This window comes from Anarrhichthys ocellatus, unplaced genomic scaffold (genome assembly GCF_004355925.1).
Source record: "Anarrhichthys ocellatus isolate YVR2014 unplaced genomic scaffold, GSC_Weel_1.0 scaffold20, whole genome shotgun sequence".
Classification (NCBI taxonomy): Eukaryota; Metazoa; Chordata; class Actinopteri; order Perciformes; family Anarhichadidae; genus Anarrhichthys; species Anarrhichthys ocellatus.
Genome location: NW_022280050.1, coordinates 5,777,462 through 5,801,141, shown reverse-complemented (window position 1 = coordinate 5,801,141; position 23,680 = coordinate 5,777,462). Strand labels below are relative to the sequence as shown.

The following is a 23,680-nucleotide window of genomic DNA, read 5'->3' as shown; positions in this document are numbered from 1 at the left end:
AAAAATCAATGCATATTATTAAATCTCAAGTCATTATTTATGCCGAAATGATTTTCTTTATAAAATAAAAATTCACAGCCACGATTTGATAAATAGTTTTTTTGCTGATTAGGCATCTCTTATTGAACAGACCCACACACATTTGCAATTGTCATGTTTTTTTATTGAATAACTCAAACATCTCATGTCCGCCTCCTAAGAGGACAAATGGCCTTTAATGAAATGCTTACCGGAAATGTACCAGAATACTTAACAAAATGCTTTAATATGGAATACAGCATCTAGCCATATCTGATGCACAAACATAACACTGTTATTGACATGTCATATACAGTTTGAGTGGAGAATGTGTTTTAAAAATGTGAGTAAACGTCACACATTTTGGCATATTTTTGGGGGTGTAGCATTAAAAGTAAACCCAGTCTTCAGTATTTTGCCAATACTCGTCATAATGTGTGGTGTGAAAAAAACCAGCTGTGTTGTTCAAAATTTTCACCTCTTTAACTCTGACATCAATGTAAATAAAGACGTCTCACCATCTGCAAACAACAGAAATAAATAACATAGAAAGACGCAAACATAAGAAAAAACTCACCCCCAGTATGCCAGACTACTGTATGTTAAAGTAGCATGCTTACACCATAAAGTGGAATGCTTTCATTTGTTGGCTAAACAGAGTGGGTTGTACCGATGGGAGTGCTTTGATATTTCACTGAGTGCAGTTCAATGCAAATATATAAGATGAAGAGAATAAATTGCGCATGGAAATTAGTAAAGAATCAAATTGATAACAAAACTGCATTCACATAAATCTATCAAGAATTTCCAGTACCAGACAGGCGATGTTCATGTCTCGACCATACACACGCACGCACACACACACACACACACGCACGCACACACGGATGGTGTCTGTAGCATGGCTCCCGTGTTAGTCAGTGTTCATCGGGATACGGGGCCCCTGTCAGGTAGCCGTTGGTCCCGTGATTTTTGTTGGTCCCGTTGGTGCTGCTGCTGCTGTGGTGCTTGTGATTGGGCGGGGGGCTGTCATCCTCATCGGAGCCGGATTCGATGTCGCTGCGGTCATCTTTTGACACCTGCATTGAGACGGATGGTTGGAGATTACATTTTTCTCATTAAAATTCTCATCTGGGTCATTATCTGTGGCAGCCATGCGCGTTGGTGACACAAATGGGCTTTTGTGCGACAAACCGGGAGCTGTTCTGCCAATCAATATCAGAAAATAAGTTGAAAAAAGCCTTACAATCTTTTTTACAGAGACCTCTGAAAATGATATTATTTTGGCTGCAGCTAATGACTATTTTCATTATTGATTAATCTCCAGATTGTTTTTCCGATTGATGTTTCATTATTTAGTATGTAAAATGTCCGAAAATAATGGGAAATGCCCATCGCAATTTTACAGAAGCTAACCTTGTTTTGTCCGACTAACGGTCCAAAACCTATTGAGATTCAATTTACAATGATATCAAACAGAGAAAAGCATAAAAACCCTCCCATTTGACAAGCTGGGACCAGCGAATGCTTTTACCTGATTGATAATTAATCCATTTAATTACAGGAATACCATTAAAGAGCTGCAACTAATGGTAATGATGAGATAGAAGAGTCTACAGCCATGCTAACAGCTCTGTGAGGCTAACATTAGCTAATTAGCACTAAACACAAAGTACAGATGAGGCTGATGGGAATGCCAATAGATTTACTGGCCATTTTGACCTGATGATGAAAAATCTGACGATCACCAAAGTTATTTAAATTCATCCTGAGGGGGATGTGATTGTTTGTGCAACATTCAATGGAAGTCGATTATATAGTTGTTGAGATATTTCGCTGAAAGCCAAAAAATGTTGGTGCCAGAGGAAACATCATGGCATTCATTTTCTGGGAATCAAAACATTTTGGGGCAATACATACAAGAGTTGAGATGTATCAGTCTGGACTGAAGTGGTAGCTCGACCAAAAGACTAATATTGCCATACCCGGAGCTATCGTGCATAGCTAAATATGCATTGATTAGGTTAAGTTTGATTGACAACCAGGATCATCATGATGAATGCAAATGATTACATGGCTGCTAAAGACATGAAATTAAACTAAGCACACAATACACCACTTAGATTTAAATGTTCCCCTTTCAGGCTACTTACATGCAACGGATTCCATTTTCCCACCTTGAAGGATGGAGGTTAGCGCACATAGAGAATAAAAAGGAAAAGTCAAAAGTGGTTATTGAGAACACTCCACAGCATCTATACGTGTACTAGCAGCAAAACACCCTATTATGCCGAGTGCAGCGACTCACCTTTCCTTTGGAGATGGCTCGGCACGCGGTCTTCACTATGAGGTAGGACCAGAAGGAGTGAAGAAGCTGCAGCAGGATCAGAAGAAGGTTGAAGACCCACCAGGACGGGTAGGGCCCTACGATCTCCCAACTCTCGAAGAAGGTGGTATTTAATATCCTTCCATAACAGAGGGAGAGGGAGATAAGTAACTTGACTTGTTTCATTAGAAAATAAAACAAGAGGTAAAAGCACTCTCTCTCTCTCTTTGTGGGGGGATTCTTGTATGACCAAGCAAGTGAAAAGAACCGAGGCGGGCTCTGCTCCAGCTCCTCGTCTTTCATGGAACAGAGGCCCTTTAATCATGCATTTGTGGCAGCAACAGATGTGTGTCTTTGAAAAAGCATTTTGGTTATAGTCCAATATATGTACACTAGATAAACCTGAATGTAATGTAATGAAAAAGCAGTTACCTGGCTTCACATAACGTGCAATCAAAACTTCAAGGATTGGTGTTAAATATATCCCAGAGAAAAGTCTGTGAATCATCCTCCAGATACTGAAGCCATGGCAACAGCTTTACAGTAATGACTTTACTACTGACGTGGTGGGGTTTGACTAAAATGTGATGTAGGATCGTTATATTACAGTGAAACAAAGGTGGAGAGCTTAAAAAACTGTCTTACAATGCTGTACAGACTGTGTTGTTCACAAATGCTTTCTTCAGAATAATTATTAAAGATGACAAACTTGCATCTAGATCACTGAAATAGATTTTTTTGTGCTGATCAAGTATCAATGAGCAGACAACTGCAGCTGCCCGACTCAAACTAAAGCTGTGATAATACTGCTGCTGGTGACTACAAGAAGACTGCTGTACTGTGCTGTCAAGGACAAAAATATATTTGTGGTAACTCGGGCAAATACAATCAGGAAGTGTCTTTATAATTGGATACAACTTGAATATAGCAACACCTCAAATATAATGAAAAGATCCTTACGGGTAAAAGAAACCTTTGATGTTTTAATAATCAGATGAAACGCTACACGCTGTTTTCAATGACAAAGCAATAACCATAACATACTGCTTTTCATTTGTTTAGCTTTTGAAAGGGTAAAGCTGCTGTATCCATAGTAACAATTACTTAGCAACAAAATTCACAGAGATGTGTATGAACTACGAATGCTTGTGGAGAAAGTAATAAAAAAAAGATCTGAGATCTTCATAGCATTGCCATGCATTGTCAGGGATGGTCTGTCAAAATGTGCAGAGCATCTCTTAGGCATCTGCCGCTTAAGGTTTTTAATTCCTTGGCTGTCTTTGTGTAATGTTTTGTATACAAATGACTAAAGGCTAACACTGCTTCAGTTAAGTCAGCCTTTAGAAGGATGCTAATTATAGTATAAGGAAAGGGATAACACTTACCAGACAGGATAAACTCCCAGCCTGGAACTTATGAAGAGAATTGCAAACATTGCAAACAAGAGGTTGCACAATATCTGACATTTGGCATAGTTGGCCATCTTGGCAGCCTTGATAGAAAAAAAGAAACAATCATTAATCTTATCATGCTAGCAACTACTTAACATATCTCTGTCAATAGAATAAATAAAAAGCTCTAGTTTCCAACAAAGAGTATACTCAACATGCACTGTGCCTGTACGATACCATCTGACATCATTTTTTATAATGGAAGACTGTAGTTAAATTTAGATAAAGATGGATAGCTGAGCATGTACACTCCAAACACTCCACACACACACCCAACCATCTTGGCCTCCCTTTGCCATTCTTTCCATCCACAGCCTTTCATTCTCTCGCCCATCCCCACCTCTATCAGCACGTCGGCTGCGTCATGGAGACACATGACCAGAGTTCCCACTCGTGCCATGTTGTTCACGTAGGAAAAGGTGATGAGAGAGATTGTTGCAACATGGTGCAGGAACATGATCAGGAAGTCCTGGGGACACAGTTGCCAAGGAGAAGTCACACAACTAGGGAAAGTACTGCATCACGGCTGTTTGCGTCACTGCATGAGGTACATACAATGGCTTTGTGTCTTCTGCAGAAATAAATAACATTTTGTAATAAGTCTGTATTCCAAAAAAGGCCCCTACTGACGACTGAATATTTGGAACTACTGTGCAACACAATGGTACCTATTTTCAAAACTGCCATTATTCATGAAATTGAGGTGTGCTTTGCCCAAGTCAGTAGCTGCACATGTGATTACTGTGTGGATCGACATCTTCCCAAATAAAACCTCTGTCTTGGTGAGCTGTGTTCGTCATATGCCACTATGATTGACAACGCTAGTGAAAGGATATAAAAAGTTATGACAATCATTAATCATCGCTTACACGAACAAACATAGCAAGTATGCCTTCAGTGTCCGAGCATTCGTGCACATCGATGCAATCACGCGGTTGAAATACGTGTTCATCTACTGAATGTGTTGGTTTTGGTTTATCTTGTGTCAAACTGCAATATAGCCCACAAAGAATTACTTCATCAATCCCCGGAGGTAAAAGAAATGTTTTCACTCCACACATAGGGCCAAAATACACACAGGACACATTGAGCACACTCAATGCTGTGTCCGTGCAGGACTTGAACAGGCATCCTTCAAAAGAAAGCCTACGTATTATTAACCAAATGTACTTTAAGTATCAAAAGTACCCAATGCAGAAAAAATGCCCCCGTGACTATTATTATATATCATGTAGTTAGACCCTTATGACTGATGCATAAATTAAAAAAACAGCAGTTTACTGTTGTAGCTGGTCAAGGAGAAGCTACTTTTTAATGATTCTATACTGTTGGGTAGTTTAATCTATAACAATGCATCATATTTTATAAGCTTATCATATGTTTTGTATCTAAAATCTTAATTTATCGTTAATTTCTCTGACATCTATAGTAACTAGTGACTATAGATGTTAAATCAATGTATTGGAGTGAAAAGTATATATTTCCCTCTGAACTGCGGTGGAATAGAAGTATAAAGTGGCATGAAATACTCAAGTACTATACTTAGAGACGTCTCTGTGAAATCAAAATCAAGCAGGAAGGAAGATCATCTCAGCTCACCAATGACTTAAAACAATTACATTACTGTAGCTGTAATTAAAGTGAAAATATATGACAGTGTGGCTTCGGTCCTGTCTTGGTGGAGCCATCAGGTTTGGGATAGCCTTGAATGAACCTCCAGGTGACGAACAATGCAGACGAGTGGCATGGGGAAACATTCCTCAAGCACATCTGAAGAAAGGCCTCAGCTCAAAGCAACCAGAACCAGTCCAAAATGGAGACAGCATGACAATGAAGATGAGAAGGAAGAATAACGATGCAAGATACAGAATGAAAGCAAGGCAAGAGTGTGCGGGGGAGAACATACTGGAATTGGCAGGGGATGCAGAGGACCTCCTCAGTGCAGTACTGTGCATGAAAAAACTGAAAGGAGAAACAAAAACAGACAACATGCCAACAGTCAACAAAGAGATGACAGAGTGAAGGCATACACAGCATGGAATCATGGGGGCTGCTGTGAGTGCAGTGCGTTTGTGGAGAGGGCAGAGCTGGGGATGGACTGCAGACGGGGAGTAAGATCATGGCTGGATAGCATGCAAATGATACTCAATGAACCAAAAGTGTAGCCATTTTCATAACAAAAAAAAGAAGAAGATGAAAGTGGGTTGAATAATGGTTGTACAAGCTGTTCTCAGTTCTTACAAACCCATTCTCAACCAAGTTGGACCCTTTAAACTGTATTTATAATACAATGTGCATAATATGAATGTAGTAGAAGCTAATATTCTGGTTTGAAATCAACGTAAAGTAAATGTCACCTGCAGTAGCTTGCTGGAAGTATGTTTAAATGGTTAATACATGAAAGAAAGCAGTGCTGTCAATGACACGTACCGGTAAATACTTGAATACATGAATACATGAATGTGTTATAAAACTAGACATTTTTCCTATTGCTATTGCTATCGGGATTAGTTCTCGTCTGATATAATTATGTATATAAATCACGGGCTTAACTTCAAATACGTCGTTACTCAAAGAAAAACCATGTAAGTTGATCTATTCTTTATACTTCTGTGTGATATCTGAGTATTGTACGACACCACCACGCAACAGATTATAAAAGTATTTGCTTACGTGCTGTGATTACACAAAAGCTTCCATAACATCAAACAAAAACAAACTACACTAATAGGTGGGGAATGTTTGAGGTTTGACAGAGACAATTTCTGAATGTTTGAAAAAGTGTTAATCCTTTTCGCCCTTGCAATATTTTGTTATTTCACACTTCAGTGAGAATACACTGAGGCGGAACGCAAATGATCACAAGCAAATAGACTAAACATTACAGAGTAATGGCAGTAAGAAAATGGATTGTGAGGTAAATATAATGTCTTTTCTTTGACAGAACTAATTACAACGGCATAAACAGAACAGAAAGTTATTTTTTTCAAGACAAAATAGTGACAAAAAGTGTCACTATTTGCCTTACAGTCGATTTATCAAAAAAAACATTCAATGATCCAAGTTATTGGAGACATGTGATGCATGTCTTGCTGTGACTTGCAGTCACTCTTACCTTCCTCCTGATGTCTGTGAATTGGGAAAAGATTAAGGACAGGTAGAAAGACAGCTCCAGTATATAGTAATAATGGATGTCCACAGTCAGCGGCTGCATAAACAAAAAAAGCAAAACGGTAAAATAAGTATTTGAGAAGTGATTCGTTTTGGGAAGGCAAGTCATCTTGTCGTATCGTGATTACTGAGGATGGGTGCATTAAAATACTTTTACCTGGTAAGGGTAGTTGTACCAGCACTCTTTAGTGTTCCAAAGCCATGCAGTCTGCAGAAAACGAAATTAGTACCTCAAAAATCAATACTTTTGAACCGATAAATATTTCAGTGAATACTCCGGGGGACAACATTAAGACTCTGTTGTTCGATCCGTGACAAATCTCCTATGTTGTATTTGAATAAAACCTAGAAAGAGCAAGCTCCATTAACTACAATATTAATGCAGTGTTATCCTGCTCCCACACACACTGTTGGAGTTCAATTCAATATGTAATTTCAGATCTAACACATGAATATCAATGTGAACTCTGAAAAATGAATAATTCCCTTGATGGATTCTGAATAAAATCAAAGGGGTTTGAAAATACCGAATGGCTGTTAAAATAGATTTAATAAAAGAGACGCTGAATTAAAAGGGACCCACAGGGTTCATTCCCATGTAAAGTCCAGAGTAATGACATAACGGCATCGGTACGACACGAGAAACGGTAACTGTGATACATAACAACTTTATATAAGCAAACAGTGACCCATCACTGTGACTGACTCGGTGACACTGTGAGTTTATGTCTCCTGCACTCTTCTCCAGCTCTATTAATACATCCCACAGAGACTGGAGTCTGCTGCAGGAATTGCCGGAGAAAGAACTACTTTTTTAGTGCCTCGTCATGCAACTTGTGTCTTCGAGAGACTTCTCCCTACTCTGATATCTCAATTATTGCTCTGTAGAATGAATATACATATATTCATTTTCATGAATATATGAATGAAATCGATGAATATATCTCAGTCACTTATTTTAGAAATATTTAGCTGGCACATTGGACAAAATGATCACAATTTCTAAATTTCCTCAAGTGCGGATTAAACTTTATAAACAAGGAGAGCTGATATATTGAGACTGCTTGAATTGAACTTCTTCCCCTTTTCCTTGTAAAATCCATTATTCATGAACCCTGTTTGCTTTAGGCTTTATTACAAATAGCCTTTTTAAAATTAGTCTCTTACCTCAGAACATCAATTTTACTTGCCAGTCGTATGACTAGGCACTAACTATGCCAGAAACCACAAGATTTCCATGCTTCCAAATGTGCTGTAGGAAATGGATTCAACAGTGACTCATACGAACAGCAAGCTGGCACTCATTTTGTCTCTAAGGAAAACTTACCTTTTTAAGGAAACGTACTCCATAAGTAAATATGTATAGATAGAATGTAAATCTCCACCTGAAAGACACAAATAAAGAAATGAAGTGAATATGAAGCTCAAAATGCTCAATATTTGTTCATAAGGGTAGTGGTTTTTAGTAGGCCAAAGGCTAAATGGGAAGGAACCCTACCATGAAATTCCAAGTGTTCAAGACACCAGTTTAACTGAGCAGTATGTTTACAATTCAGCCATTTTTTCCCCCCTTTCTCTTTTCCACTTTGATTTCTTAGTTAATTAGAGAGAAAAGCACAATGTAATATATCCCAAAATATGAACATTACCAGGAGCCGTGTTCATGAACACAACTTGTTCTGTATACTTTGTCCCTATAGGTGTAGCACACTGAAGTTCACTATGTGGCTCTCATGCCTGTAATCAGAAATGTGAAGGGGTGTGTGAGCCTCTCTCACTTCCCCCACATCTGCAGTCAGGGGTGAGTCACTGAAAATGGGACATCACTGACTTCACATTGGTACGGTCCGGGGGCAAAGACAAGACACTCGCACTGTCTCAGTCCATCTTGACATGCTCTGTGTTTTATATGACCCGGCACACGATTTACAGTAGCTAAGACAACACAATGGTGGGGAAAGTGATCATGAGGTCTGAGCTTAAAAGGCAGAGAAGAAATTGCTTCAACTGACACTTCACTGATCAAAGCGTTGCTGAGCAGGGAGACGTGCATATATACACCCAACTTAAAACAGTCAGCAACTGGGAGAAGACTGGCCAGCTAGCAAGCCCCCTCTCTACTCCATATAAAACCATATATGTGTTTGTACCAGGAACAAAAGCTACTTTGAATGACAGAAACCTTATAGTGCGTGAAGCATATATTCTAGGAAATATACATACAGTATGACATACACTTCGTAATTCAGTGCAATGACTTCATGAAGTAAAATATACAGCTGAAGACTCTCATGGCTGTGACAGAGGCTGTAGAACCTCATGTCGGATAAGGTTTTGCATACTTCAGAGGTTTTGCCGTGTGGTTGTGCTATCTGACCTCATATCAAACACATTTTCACATCCACAGCCTCCCAACACGACACGACATGAAGACTCAAAAACGAGAGCAGGATAAACCAGCTTCTCAGTGCAGGAACATCCATCAGAGAGTCGCTTGATGTTCGTTCAAGATATTCAGTGTAACTCTTAAGTTAAACACTAGAGAAAATTTAAGCATGTTAACACAAGGCCCGTGGAAGCCGTCATTAAAACTGCTTTTTCGTGCTTGATCGACATCATTGTAAAACCAAATTAATTGGACAAGTCTACCTGGCACACAGTTAAGACTGTTGCATGGCAACTGGTTCATCAAGCCTGCAAGAGTCCTTTTTCCAAGTCCTGTTGAATCGCTGCTATATATATACACAGTATGTACAATCACGAGTGCTTCCAGAGAATAGTTTCTATTTTCTCCGAAGCAAGGCACAGATGTTTTTTTCTTTAGCATTGTGAGTTATCTTTCTTTTTTTAGATACAGTGCTGATAAAGATTGGCTGTGGGAAAATTAAAATGTTACACATTCAATCATCCTAATGTGAACTGCTGTTTATTTTCTGCACATCATTCAGCGGAAACTTGCCAATTACTCCTTTAAATTCATTAGTGCTGGATTGTAACTGTGGTTAACAGAATTATGTTCATGTGTTATGATGAACTTGTCCTGTAAACAACTTACAAATTGCAGTTTATAAGACACAATAAGAGAAGGCTTATGCAATGTGTTATGGTACATAACGCCATCCTTTCATCGTAGCTTGATTATACATTAATGAATCGTTCACGATATCCGATGAGATGTGCGTTTGAAACTAGGACAGATCCAGTGATCGCTATTAAATTAAACATACCTGTTTGGAAAAAGCATGGCTTTATGGAAAGGAAAAATTGTAGGGGGACCAACTGTGATTTGATCAAAAACTCAATAATGAGGCTGGCGTCACTTCTTCAGGTGGGTAGTCTAAGCACCAGCTGGCTGCAACTGTTTGCATTTGGATGGTTCAACATAACAATTAGTCACTAAGTTCATGCTTTGATCAAACTTCAGTTGCGTAAACGCCTCGATATATATTCCCTCTCTGCTGTTAAATCAGCAGTAACACCTCCTTTACCCTTCAGGCAGTAATAGTCCCTTCCACCTTTGTGTATTTGTCTAATTTGGTGTTGATTACAAGGCTCGTCATTTAAATTGCGTAAAAGAAAAAGGGTGTTAATAGACAGCTATTTTAATGTGCTACTAAAAGACCGCAACTAATTTAAGGAAAAACATGGGTGTGGCTTTCCTCTCTCAAGAACACATGTTAATGGCTCATCTCTGAGCTGTCCTCTAACCATCTGCTGAGCACAAACATGCTAATTACTTGTTGGCTTGGTGTCTACTGAGCTGCTTCTGGGGAGGTGTGTTTGTTGACAGTAATGAAAATCATACAACAACATATTGATCATTTGAAGAGCAGCAATGAGGTTGGTAACCTCAGCTGATACTAATAGCATGTTTCCGTTTTTGTACTTTCATTTTGTTTATGATGAAAGTAAAGAAGAGGAATGGCATTGCTAAAGCTCACTAACACAATATATTTTGCTTGTTTAAACTATACTAAAAAGCAAGTGTTAAAATAATAAGTGTTTTTGAGAGGTTCTCTGCTGGATTATTTCTTGGCTGTGTGTCGTGACTTTCTGAGTCTCAGCTGATTGCGTGGCAACCTCACAGTGACGACAAGACCGCAGGAAGTGAAACAGTCCAAGAAAAGGTCGTTGTCAATCTTCTCATCTCACTCTTAGCAAACAGGAAATGAAATTACAACTAAAACATTAGTCCAAAAACATTGAAAACCATTCCACTTTATCATACATCAAATATAAACTGAAGCCAAAGATAGGCACTACAGCTTAAAAATAGAAAATATATTTAGGAATGTAAAATCTTGTCACAGAAATGCCCCGTTCATATCCTGAAAAAGTTAAAAGAGTTGCATTATTTTGCTGATGATCATTTCTTTGTTCTCCGTGAAAGCAGAACAGAGAAAGGATGAAGATGAGATCAGACAGGAGGGGCTATTGAGAACATCAAAGCGTGCTCTTTCCTCAGCTTGTCCTAACCAGGGAGAACTGACCAGAGGAGGGATTCTCTGGGAAAACTACACTGAAAAACCTGCTAATCTAAATTGTCATTTAGTCTCATATTAACACTTTATATATAATTCATAATAACTTCACAACGTCCGCCCCCCGTGATGAAATATGACTACTGGTTCTAGTGATTCTCCATCCATTGTTTCTTAAATCGTTTCTTGCTACAAGTGCAAAGCACCTGTTTTAAAAAAAAGTATTGCAAAGATTTCAGTTGCTCGTGTAAAAACAGAGGTTACTGTAGGGATCTTGCAGTAAAAAAAAAAATAAATAAATAAATAAATCAATACATGAACTTGTTGGAATGTTTATTTGCTGTATATCTCGGAAAAAGAGACGCAGCAACAATAGCTGGTAAACAAACTCTATGAAGAGTCTTCATTATTTCCAGACCAAATGTGTCTGCTACATACTCTCTGTTTGCATAATGAAAAGAATAGACAACAGATCAGCCGTCCTGACGACTGACGGACAAACAATGCTATCGGTCTGCAACAGCTGTGCACGAGGCCCTAATTAGAGCGCAATCACCGATGGAAGGACTGACATCGGCCCCGTTTGGAGAGTTGCACTGGAGGCAACTGAGACGGACAACCTGGCCAAACTATTGCAAAGCCCAATATCGTCTCTGCAGTCAATTAAGCTGCGGGCAGATAACGGCTTTGGTACAGTTGCTGCTTAAACAGATTGACTTCCAGCTAAGCACACTCAAAAAGCTCACACACATATTACAGAGGAGGACAACCTCAGGCTCTTCTGGTGTGCAAGAAAGCAGGTTTGTCTTCACAGACTCGTCCGTGAGGTTGTAATTTGAGTCCAGTGGTTCTATGAGCTCGCAGTGTTCTCCTGAGTGAACAGCAGCCTCAGGCGGAGTGGAGGATGTGAGGCTCCCTGTGTCTCAAACTGACGGATTGGCTCTTCTGGTGTCAGACATGACTCTGCTCTGACAGCCCCACTCGTTTGATGGCCTTTAACACCACACTGCTAAGAAGTAACTACAATCTCCTTGATGGCAAATGCTCTACTGCAGATTAGCCAGTTCTCCGTTACAGTGCGAGTGGGCTTGTTGGTTCGCACTGGGACACATTTCACTATTATCCCACAGCCGCACCAGCATCCAAGTTACGATAAGCCATAAAAGAGACAGTTAACCAGAACTGAAGTACCATCATAACGGATGTTAAAGGACCATACCCGAATTTACGCTTCCGTTCATCCATAGAGCTGAAACGACTAGCAGATTAATTGGCTAGTCAATCGACAGAAAATGTATCGGCCTCTTTGATAGTTGATTTATTGTTTCAGTCGTTTTTCAAGCAAAAATGACAAACATTCACTGATTCCAGTTTCTAAAACGTGAGGACTTGCTGCTTTTCTCTTGTTGTAACATTGTGTAATGAAAATCTTTGGGGTTTAGACTGTTAGTGATGCAAACTAAGTAATATAGAGACGTCACTGAGGAATTGTAATGGCCATTTTAACACCAATTTTCCACATTTTGTAGGTTAATCAATTAAGATGATGACCCAAAGGTCACCTTTACATTACTGCCACCATTGAGTAAAACATGTTGTAAATGATTCTAAGCAGCTGTGGCGGTTATGTTCATTTCCATACAATATGAAAATGAGCTTGCAGAAACATGAAACTTCACTGAACATCATGCCTGCTTTTACTGCCGTCACGCTATGGATAAGTGATAAAGCCTCGCCTATTTAAATCTGTTTCACTTGCAACAGTAACCAACAATAAAGTCATTATACAAATGACATCAAGAAAGCAGATATAATCTTCACTACCTCAGGCAAGTTAAAGGTCTGTGCAAGTTTATATCCACTAACTTGCTTTCAGCTAAGTAAGGGTATACTGTATGCCGTTAAAAGGGATTTGCCTTACATGCTTTCACAGAATCGGGCGAGAGTGCTGGGCTTCTCCTGGTTTCGACGTTGTCTGAACCAGCGCTGGATGGTCCGCACATCCCAGTCGAGCTGCTTGGACAGGCCCTCCAATCTCTTCTCATCTGGGTGCTGGTGAAACAAAGATAAAAAAAAACTCCATATCTTCGATGTAGTTTTCAACGTGGCACAAACGTCATGAGATGAAACTTTAAAAACAATGAAATGAATGAAGAGAACACATGCGCCACCTTGGTTATAGCGGTGAAAACCTTCTCCAGGATAGCGTTGGGTTGTGCTTTTTGTGGCCCGTTGGTTTGGATCTTCAGGCCCATGGCACATGGTCTTGCAATAAACCTGCAATTAAAATAATTCTATATCAACGCATAGACATTATCTTTGAGGTTAATTTAATGTGAATTGTTCATATTTAATGATGGGGACACCAATCAACAGGAAGCACATGCATAACCATTTGCAGGTGCTGGGTACGGGTATCTGTATCTGCTTGCTCCCAATTCTTCTTTTACTCGACTGGGACACGACAATGTTTTGACCACAAGTGGTCTTCCACAGGTCGTCTTGAGGAAGACCATTTTTGGTTGAAACGGTGCCATTTCCACGCAGAATAAAGGAAGAATTGGGAACGACACAGCGGTGTGCTTTGTTGTCGTTTTGACACAAAGCATCTGGCATTATAAGCCATTTAACAAATCATGTGCAGTCTGCAAATTTCTGATAAAACACATGAATTACATTTGTTTTGGCTAATAGCAACTCAAGTCATTAACTACGTAAATAAACAATATACAATAAATATATTAATCTCACGGATTTAACACTTTTAATTCATATATTATCTCGGTTTCACATTATCTTCACTTTGTTTGAACACACTGTATTTGCAGGGGTAAATACCGAACATTAGTGAGGAGTTTATTGGGGGAATTTAAAGGCCTCACTCACTACTCCCTCAAGAGATTTCTGACCCACATATGCACGCATTGTTGTGACTAGCATGGCTCTGTGCTTTACTGTATACTGATGATTGTACAATGATAGTCACAGATAAGATGATGCACCGTGCACCATATCACAACAGTAGCAGGACAGTTAGAACAACCCCCCCCGGATCAGAGCCTTTGTCCAGCACGCGTCTTTGTAGAGATTGGGGGGGGGGGGTTAAATTGAGGACAGTAACTGCATTTGGGCAGGTATGGACAACTTAGCTGCACTGTGTGCTCTGACAGATGCATCAAATGCAAGACAGCGCGTGATGCTGCGGGGCCTGCAGAAAGTACGGTGATCAACCGTGGTGATTTGTGGGCTAACCAGATAAGATGCCATTGTTTAGATGACAGACTGGCAAACGTGGAAAGCGGCGCGTGCTGCATCGTTCGGCCGGGGAGCATATTTCATCGACACAACAAACCCCCGATCACATGCCACCTGGATTATTATCGCGTGTGCTTCGACTCACCTTTCGAAAACCAGCCGGATCATAAAGATGCAGAATGCTAAAGGACACGCCAGATAGAGGTCCTCCGCTTGCGGGAACGTTGCTTCATCTGTGTTTTTTAAGTCAGCCCAGGTTACATTGTGCGGGAGCCAGAACCTCTCGTTCCAAAACCACGCCAAAATACCGGCCATCTCCCTGCAGCAGGACACCGTGACCGGGTGGAAAGAGAAATCGACGGCCCGCTGTATCCCGGAGGTCCCTCACAGGCGATCTGACCGTGCAGACTCGGTTGATGTTGAGATATCCGTTCGAGATCCCCGTCCGTCCGCCCGCTTCCCCCCTCAGCTATTCCAGTGTAGGGAAGTAGACTCAATCAGCTCCTCAGCAAGTGATTGGTGCGTTGAAATGTCATGCAGTACAGTCGGTGTGCGTTATGCCGGTAAATCATGTTTGTTTTGAGTCCCACTCACGTCTCCCTGATGAGCTGACTGCAGAAGAATGAATGTTTTTTTTCCTGTTTTGTGTCTTTTGATAGTTTTATACATCTTGCTGTTAGATTAACGTAGGAAACGCGCAATGACCTGCCGACCAGGTGAGAAGTCTCCTTTAATTAATTATTATTACCAAACTCAAATTAAACGTTAATTGTTTTTGTTTTTTTGGTAAAACTGAAATGTAAACGCAATTTATATGGCAACACTTTAGAAATGGGCTTCAAACAAGACCAGACTACATCATGTTGGCAAACTACGCCATCTACTGACAGTTTGATCCTCCGGGAAGTACGATTCATAAATAATGTGACCTAGTATTCTGATGTTTTGTAAGTGAAAGAAAACCAAAGGTTTATACATACACATATAAATACATATATATAGTGAGGCAGACAGTTTGTGGTGCTCTTGGACTATATTGACTTCTACAGAGAGGTGCAATATCTTCTCCAACCGCAATTAGAAACTTCTTCCAATACAAGGCAGTTTATCAGAACTACATACTCCAAAATGACCTTGACGTTAAGTCAAAATATCATGAAACAGTTAACACACACACTGAATATCATAACTTCATGAAGGTAGGCTTTATTGCATAGTTGCTCTAATGAACTGCATTAGATTCAGCTTGGCGCAAACTGGCAACTCGGTGTATGTTCCACGAGCACAGTACAAAACATTAGAATACACAATATATGTTATTATTTTTGTTTTATATATGCTGCATGCCTCACATAACACGGAATAATCATTTGCCTAAATGTTAATAAGTAATATAATATATACTATCATAAAATATAGTACACTTTCTGCTAAATTGTACATTCATAATCTGTAGTATAATGGCAGACAAATTACAAATAACATTCCAAAATGTTAATTTGGGAAATTATATTTCACTTTATTTTATATTTCACTTTATTTTATATTTTATTGTAATTTTTAAAATGTTTCTACTTTTTGCATTGTGTTGATTGTTTAATTTTATGCACCACCCGTCATGTCAAATTCCTTGTATGTGCAACATAACGTGTCAATAAACGGTTCTGATTCTGAAAACACATATTCATATTCTAATTGACTTTTTAATCGATGAATCAATCAACAATGTATGCTCAAATGTCCAGTATGGAGCAGCGGTGACTACTTTGTCCCACAGTCACCGTCATACACTACTAGACAATATAAAGAGGTAGTGGCGCCATCTACTGGCCAGTGTCGACAACGTCTCTTGCAGTCTTGACTACATGTGACATTATGAAATCGTCACACATACGTATTACTGTCTCACACAAAGCAGCTGCCAAGTCGTTTTACCTGATAATAATAAATCAACTCCAAGGGCAGTGTTTTAATCCAATAGCTGCTCAATAAATTAAATAAATTAAATTAAATTAGTTTAAATCAGGGTGCCTTTGAATCGCCTGGTAGTCTCCCAAGATTATATTATATATTGTATATAACATACAGTCTTCGGCATTGGGCCATTGTGAAGTCAACTGGCATGTCACTGGTGCGGTAACGTTACAGTGTGCGTGTGTGTGCGTGCGCATGTGTACGGTCCGTTATTTTCCGGGTTGTGTCTCATCGCTCTGCTGCAGCCGCCAGATGACATTTGTAGTGAGGAGGTGAGGTCAAGTTTGACTCTCTCTCTCTCTCTCTCTCTCTCTCTCTCTCTCTCTCTCTCTCTCGCTCCCTTTCTCCCTTTCTCCGTCGGTCTGTCTGTGAGAGAGGCTTCTAGCTGGCGCAGAATCATCCTCATCATGGCGGATCAAGGCGAAGCTCCGGCTCCTGTCCTCCACCCGCAACCAGCGCTGACAACCAGCTGGCCAATTACCAGGGAGTCGTACGAGCTGCAGGAAGTCATAGGTTAGTACCCGGAGATGCGATGCATGATGTAAATGATCACGGAAAGGCATTACGCGGCGGGTTGTCAGCCGTGGATGAAGATGAGGGGCCTACCGGCTTTTTTTTTTTTTTCATATTCAGTAGCCTCCTCCAATGCTTTGCAATGCGGATGTGAACAGAGAGCAGCGGTCTACATCAGCTGTGTTTGTGACCCCGATCAAGTCAAATCGGTTGAAATGCAGCTTACTGCACGTGGTCGTAAATGTCTCTTTCACTCAGTGCGATCTTAGCCGCTCGATGCGCGTTTATGGCACGTGTCCAGTTTATTAGCCATTAGTAACATCACAGATGCTGTGTAAAGCTCACAATGTGCTATTTCACTTGTGTTGTCTGTGATAACAGAATTAAATAGCCTTTCCCATCAACTCAAGACAAGTGGGCAATGTTTCAAATGTAACATGTCTAATTATGATATAGTTAATGTTTATGATCATAATAGTAATTGTTTTAATAGTGAGTGAGTTTAATAGTAAACATATTTTAACATCACTAAAACTTAAAGCCTGAAAAAAAAGTGAGAGACTCGACTAGCAGGGCTGTACTATAATTAAATGTATAATTAAACTATTATTACTCCATGGTTTATTTTTCACATGAATACTTTAGTCTGTTAAATGTTCAAAAAGAGTGAAAAATGCCCATCACATTTTCACTGAGCCGTAGAGTGATGTCTTAAAAATGTGCCTTTTATGTCCGACCAACAGTCTAAAAAATATATTTAATTCCCAATCATACAGAACAGAGAAAGGACGCAAGTCTTTACATTGGAGAAGCTGCAACAAACACATGTTATGCTTTTTTATTTAATTGTTGGCGATTCATTTTCTGTAAATGATTAATTTACTTATTGTTTAAAAGCTCTTACAATCACAAAAGCCATGGGTCAAAGGCAGAGTGAATTTACACACGATCACTCACTTGTTAAGACTGGTTCATATACATAGCTAGAATAAACCCATTTAACAATATACAGTCTGCATGTTGTTATCAGGGTTGACCTTGTGTTTTATGTGTTTCTGGCACTAACACTTGGGAGACTGTGGTTGCGCCTGTAGATTATGAAATAGTTATATATAGCCTACTGTAGTATTTTCTTTTGTGTTTTCTTCCTGTAATTCAACTTTTTCGGAGTTTAAAAAAGTTATTATGTCCCAGCATACATCACAGAATGCTCAATTCCAGTCTTATTGTGAACTTGTTTTTTTTTTTTAGAAATATTCATTTCGAAATAACCCAACGATGAAAATCTCAAATGTACTGAAAAGGCACAAAAGGAAGTTGCCTGAATATTTTTGGCACATGGCCTGCACAGTGCAATGAGCTAACATGTCATGTCATTACTGATAAGAAGTAGCGCCACAGCTGTGTGCTGCTGACTGTGATGAGTTGGTGAGACTCATCACAGTTCTCATAATGGACTGTTAGGCAGTCAGATCTCATGTGTTCTCACCTTGTCTACCACTAACAGTTGGAAAGGCAATATGCTGTGTGTCACAGCTTCTTGGTGTGAACACCTTCCCTATACCCCCTAGCGTGGCCTGATTTGTAATGAGCCAAGTAAACGAAACAACCCGTCACACTGCAGAAAAAATAGTGCTGTTCTCAAAGTCAGCTTGTGTCATTGTCAGCCAGCATGCAGGAAAGATGAATACCATAACATAAACACGACACCCGAGGAACAGAGGGCCAGACAAATACCAGAAAGCCACAGAGCGATGCTGAATTCAAGAGTTTAAGAGTTTAGAGATAGTACGCTTCCAGCTGTGTGTGCCGTGAGTCCCTCTTTGCTCCTAAACACTTTGTCTGGACTCTGTTGCACCTGTGATTCCAGGCAGCGGGGCCACAGCTGTGGTGCAGGCGGCCCTCTGTACCCCCAGACAGGAGCGCGTCGCCATAAAGAGAATAAACCTGGAAAAATGCCAGACCAGCATGGATGAGTTATTGGTGAGTACAATAAACACAGGCTCATTTTCTAAGTGGGTGTTTTTGTGTTACTATCGAATGCTGTACTGCTACTTTTCGTCTGATACGTATAATTATTGTTCCGTGTAAGTTTGAATCACGATATTCATTGATACACCTCAGGGATTGTGGTACTGAATCATTTGCTGGAAGGTTGTGTGCTTTGTTGTAAAAGGTCCTGTTGCTAAGGCTTCTTTTAGATCGTTACAAACAAAGTACAAGCTGTGATTAAAAGACAAGTTCACTGTCCATTTTAACATCATTTGACATGTCATCCTGTTCTCTCTCTCTCACAATAGAAAGAAATCCAGGCAATGAGCCAGTGCAACCATCCCAATGTTGTCACCTACTACACCTCCTTTGTGGTGAAGGATGAACTTTGGTTAGTCATGAAGCTTCTGAGTGGAGGTAAGCTTCTGCTGCCAAATCCTATCCTCTGGCTTGATAATACATGAAAGCTCAGTGAATGTGATAATACATGATTGTGCTTTGATCTGCTGATGACAATACAACAGCTGTCTGTGTTATAACTCCCTTATACTGTATACTTGTCTCAAATGGTGCAGTCATTCACTGTATGCTAATTGTCTTTTGACTACTTTAATTACCATCATGTACTTATGATTCAAATGATTGTTGAAACGTTTTGTTTGCAAAGAATAATCAAAAAGAGACGTCCAATTAGCATTTAACCACTAGTTCCCATTATATATATATCCTAAAAAAACCATCAGATCTAAATCTTTAAAAAGTATTCATTCAGACTGTCTCTATTAAAGTTATTAGGAAGCAGCAGCACAGACTTGGTTGCATGTTATTGTAAATAGCTTACGTGGGCTCACTTGTGAAGGAAGTACAGCAGTGATGTCACCCACTTTAATCTACTGCCGTCTACGTTTCACTGTCTAAAGGACAACAAGCAATGAACAGAAGCTGAATAATGTGTGCCTGGATATTGATCATGTAATGATGTGTACGTTGCAAGTGATTTTGTGTTTGTCGTTAATATGTGAGAAACAAACTGAATGTCTTTGTTGCTCTGCGGTGTCTTTTTTAGGCTCTATGCTGGATATAATTAAGCACACAAACAAAGATGAGGACAGAAATCGAGCGCTCGATGAGCCTATAATTGCTTCTATATTAAAAGAAGTCCTCGAAGGCCTGGACTATCTGCACAGAAATGGGCAGATTCACCGGTAACACTTTTAACATTACAACTTGTTGATTGTTGGTTTTATTGTAAGAATTAAGAAACTCATTTCAAGACAACTTAGCAATAAAGATCCCAGTGGAAAATGTAAGAATGTATAAACATATCAAATGTTGTCACTCTCTAGATAAGAGAACAAACAAATGCCTAAAGTTATAAGAAAATGTAAAATTGGGTAATTATATTTCTTGGCAAGCAGTGCAGTGGTTGTGTTCTCTGTATTTCAAGGTCACTGAGAGGCAGGCTTAAACCCCCGTCAGCCCCTTGGGCAGAGTTCCAGATGGTGGTGGGCTGGTGGTGGGACTCGCTTACACGAACGGAAGAATCAATGCTGCTCCACGTGACTTTGTTGTCTGACTGCGTTTGTGTTTTGTTGACCTCAGGGATGTGAAAGCTGGGAACATACTACTTGGAGAAGATGGATCTGTTCAGATTGCAGGTGTGTTGAGCGTGTGATACTCCTGGTGTACTCTGGTTTTCTTTAAGTTAATCAAACTAAAAGCAGGACTGCCTAAAAGATGGAACTGAATTCACAGATTTTAGGAACTAATAAAGAAAGTGATTCATCTTTAGATTAGTTTACACATGAAGGTAGTCTGACACTGAATTTTGAATTTATATACATATATATTGTCTCTTTTATGTTGGATAAAAAAAAAGCCTTGACTGCAGCCCGTGTTCATTTCGACATACCCGTTGGATTCAGGTATCAGTTGGTTGTTTATTTATATTTTCAGATTTTGGAGTAAGCGCATTCCTAGCCACAGGTGGAGATATGACTAGAAATAAAGTACGAAAGACCTTTGTTGGCACGCCATGTTGGATGGCGCCGGAGGTGATGGAACAGGTGAGTCTATCTCTACCCATACGAAAAGGCAGCTGCTGGTGACGTCACACAGTTCAACATATCTCACTCCAAATGTGTTTGCCTGAGCTTGCTGCTGCTACGCTTTGCGAAAATCCATTTCTTGTTATAATGCTATTAGTTGAATTATTTTGATACATAAACCACTAAAATTACGACAAACATGAAGCCCTAGAGATTTAAGTGCGTTTGATATTACAGATTATTGTAATTCTACACCCACAGGTTCGAGGCTATGATTTCAAAGCAGATATATGGAGCTTTGGAATTACAGCCATAGAGTTAGCAACAGGCTCTGCACCCTATCACCGCTACCCTCCCATGAAGGTGAGTGTTCTGGATGTTATTATAAGGTGTTATTTAATCAGTGTGGTGTTCTAATCACAGCTATTTTTGTAGCTTTCAGCAGCACTCTCAAAGGAAAGAAGAAAGCAGTGCCCATGAACTCATGGCGTACTAAACTTTCCTCTAAACCAACTTGTTTCTGTGAAGTTTCATCATTAGCAAAGAACAAAATGTGGAGAGACACATTCAGACGTGCTTCGTTTGCCTCAAATTGGAAAAGCTAAGCAACTAATCAAGAGGCAACCTTTTATTTAAAGGAAGCCTTTGCTTTTGCTTTCCACAACATTTCTTCTACAGTTTCCTGCTTTGACTTTATTTTCCTCATCTACAATGTTTGTGTTGCTGCTGAAATGTGAGGGATGAGGTTTTGACCATTTCTTATTTTGTCCTTCAGGTTTTAATGCTTACCCTACAGAATGATCCGCCCACTCTAGAGACGGGAGTAGAAGACAAGGAAATGCTAAAAAGATACGGCAAATCGTTTAGAAAGCTAATAACTATGTGCCTCCAGAAGGATCCTGCCAAAAGGTTAGCGCCACTTTCCACAAATCAACCAAATAGTTCAGTGAAGAGAGCTGATGCAAGTTGTGGTCAATGAAAAGCACCTGATTAACATTCAGAGAGAGCTGTGTTTTGATGTATTTTCAACAGTGTACTTTTCTCTATCTTTAGGCCTACGGCCGCAGAGCTTTTGAAGTGTAAATTATTCCAAAAGGCCAAGGTATTTGTTTTATCCATCTTTGAAGGTTTTGTTATTTTGTTATTTCACTTATGGCCTCATGTCAACTCCAACAATGATTTAACCCTGTATGTTGACAAGTTTTTTGACAAGTTTATGATGGTTGTACCTACTTTGATACATCATACAGTGTACAAAGTGTACAAGGACACTGTATTTGTCATCATATACTATTGTAGAAATAATGATGGTAAAAGGAAAACTTAAATCTTTCCCTCAATTCTATATATTTTACTGTGTTCGCACTACGAGCGACATGACAACAATCTAGAGGTCACTTTCAATGGAAGCCGGTGACATGAAACTATAAACTGACCCTCAACACTTGTCGCTGTGTGACGGGCGTGACACGCTACCAATCAAAGCGGAGCTGGTCTCTACTGGTGGTGAAGCGTCAACCAATCATATGTTTTTGTTTCACCCTATTTCGTTCCGTCCGAGCAACACTTGGCCGTTTTGTTGCTATTGTCGCTTGTAGTGCAAACTTATTGTCTACGTCTTCGTCAGTAATTGATCATAACGGTTTACAAGGGTGTCCTGATGTTCTAGTTCAGAGGCATGAAAAGCTTTTCAAAAGCTGAATATCATTAATGCAAAATAGAGTAATTATCTGTATCGTCTAGGATCTAGCAGGATCTAGTACTGCAACCTCACCGGATTGTTTCCATTCAAACTGCTTTAGTCTCTGGTCTAACTTTGAACATTTTAAAGAGATAACTTAACCTTCAAACGTTCATACACCATTCAAACTTTAGAGCAAATATACTTCAAAACAGAACACTTTAGATTTTTTGTGACTCATCATTAGGTGTTGATTCATTTAATCTGTCAATTCAGTAATTTAAATTATGATATTTTGATTTGTATTTGTATTTTTTCTCTTGCAGAACAAAGAATATTTGGTTGAAAAGCTTTTGTGTCGCGCCCCAAAGATTTCCCAGAGAGCGAAGAAGGTATGTTTACACAAACAGTCCCTGTAAAATAACTCAGTTATTGACTAAACATGAACAAATTATGGCAGAGTGCTGGGATCGACTGAAGTCCACCAGAGTGTTGCATTTACAGTCAACACAAAGCTACGCACTCTTGACTTTCTTCAGCACCTTAAAACACTTTGTGCCTAAACTGTTGTGTAGATTATGTAAAGATATGGGCCACAGCAGCAGGAGAGTCAAACGGCATAGATGTACTTACATCTTGCATCAGTAGCTCTCAGTGCAGCTCTCTGTATGTGGCACACTAAAAGACAAACAGGATTAAATTAATTGATAACATTAGATAACAACAAAGGAGCACTCTATTGTCAAGGTTGCTTGCTTCAGTTGCCCACT

The 23,680-nt window shown here is 39.6% G+C and overlaps 2 protein-coding genes across 3 annotated transcripts in view; one reads left to right on the top strand and one right to left on the bottom strand.

The window, feature by feature from the left end:
• Window positions 1-244: 244 nt before the first annotated feature.
• Window positions 245-15,221, bottom strand: cers6 (ceramide synthase 6). The gene is made up of 11 exons (XM_031858677.1): window positions 14,848-15,221; window positions 13,619-13,724; window positions 13,369-13,499; window positions 8,294-8,351; window positions 7,124-7,174; window positions 6,911-7,003; window positions 4,136-4,264; window positions 3,730-3,836; window positions 2,327-2,483; window positions 2,172-2,195; window positions 245-1,097 (listed from the first exon to the last, which is right to left on the bottom strand). The coding sequence occupies exons 1-11, from the start codon at window positions 15,015-15,017 to the stop codon at window positions 936-938; spliced, it is 1,188 nt and encodes a 395-aa protein (XP_031714537.1). The 5' UTR covers window positions 15,018-15,221; the 3' UTR covers window positions 245-935.
• The window catches only part of stk39 (serine threonine kinase 39), a 27,401-nt gene continuing 18,304 nt past the window's right edge, over window positions 14,584-23,680 (top strand). The window contains exons 1-11 of one of the 2 annotated variants that reach the window (XM_031858675.1): window positions 14,584-15,265; window positions 17,062-17,189; window positions 19,060-19,172; window positions 19,490-19,598; window positions 20,248-20,386; window positions 20,784-20,839; window positions 21,138-21,247; window positions 21,491-21,592; window positions 22,005-22,138; window positions 22,283-22,331; window positions 23,237-23,302. In XM_031858675.1, coding sequence (XP_031714535.1) covers window positions 15,237-15,265; window positions 17,062-17,189; window positions 19,060-19,172; window positions 19,490-19,598; window positions 20,248-20,386; window positions 20,784-20,839; window positions 21,138-21,247; window positions 21,491-21,592; window positions 22,005-22,138; window positions 22,283-22,331; window positions 23,237-23,302 — 1,035 coding nt within the window. In that variant the 5' untranslated portion in view covers window positions 14,584-15,236. Of the gene's footprint in view, window positions 15,266-16,878; window positions 17,190-19,059; window positions 19,173-19,489; window positions 19,599-20,247; window positions 20,387-20,783; window positions 20,840-21,137; window positions 21,248-21,490; window positions 21,593-22,004; window positions 22,139-22,282; window positions 22,332-23,236; window positions 23,303-23,680 lie in introns of those variants that run through there. The other variant, XM_031858676.1, reaches the window with a different exon arrangement.

Coding starts and splice junctions, on each gene's coding strand:
- cers6 (XM_031858677.1), bottom strand. CDS start 15,017: ATGGCCGGTATTTTGGCGTGGTTTTGGAACGAGAGGTTCTGGCTCCCG. Junction 13,500..13,618: donor TTTTCACCGCTATAACCAAG/GTGGCGCATGTG, acceptor TTGTTTCACCAG/CACCCAGATGAGAAGAGATT. Junction 1,098..2,171: donor GAAAATGGAATCCGTTGCAT/GTAAGTAGCCTG, acceptor GTCTCAATGCAG/GTGTCAAAAGATGACCGCAG.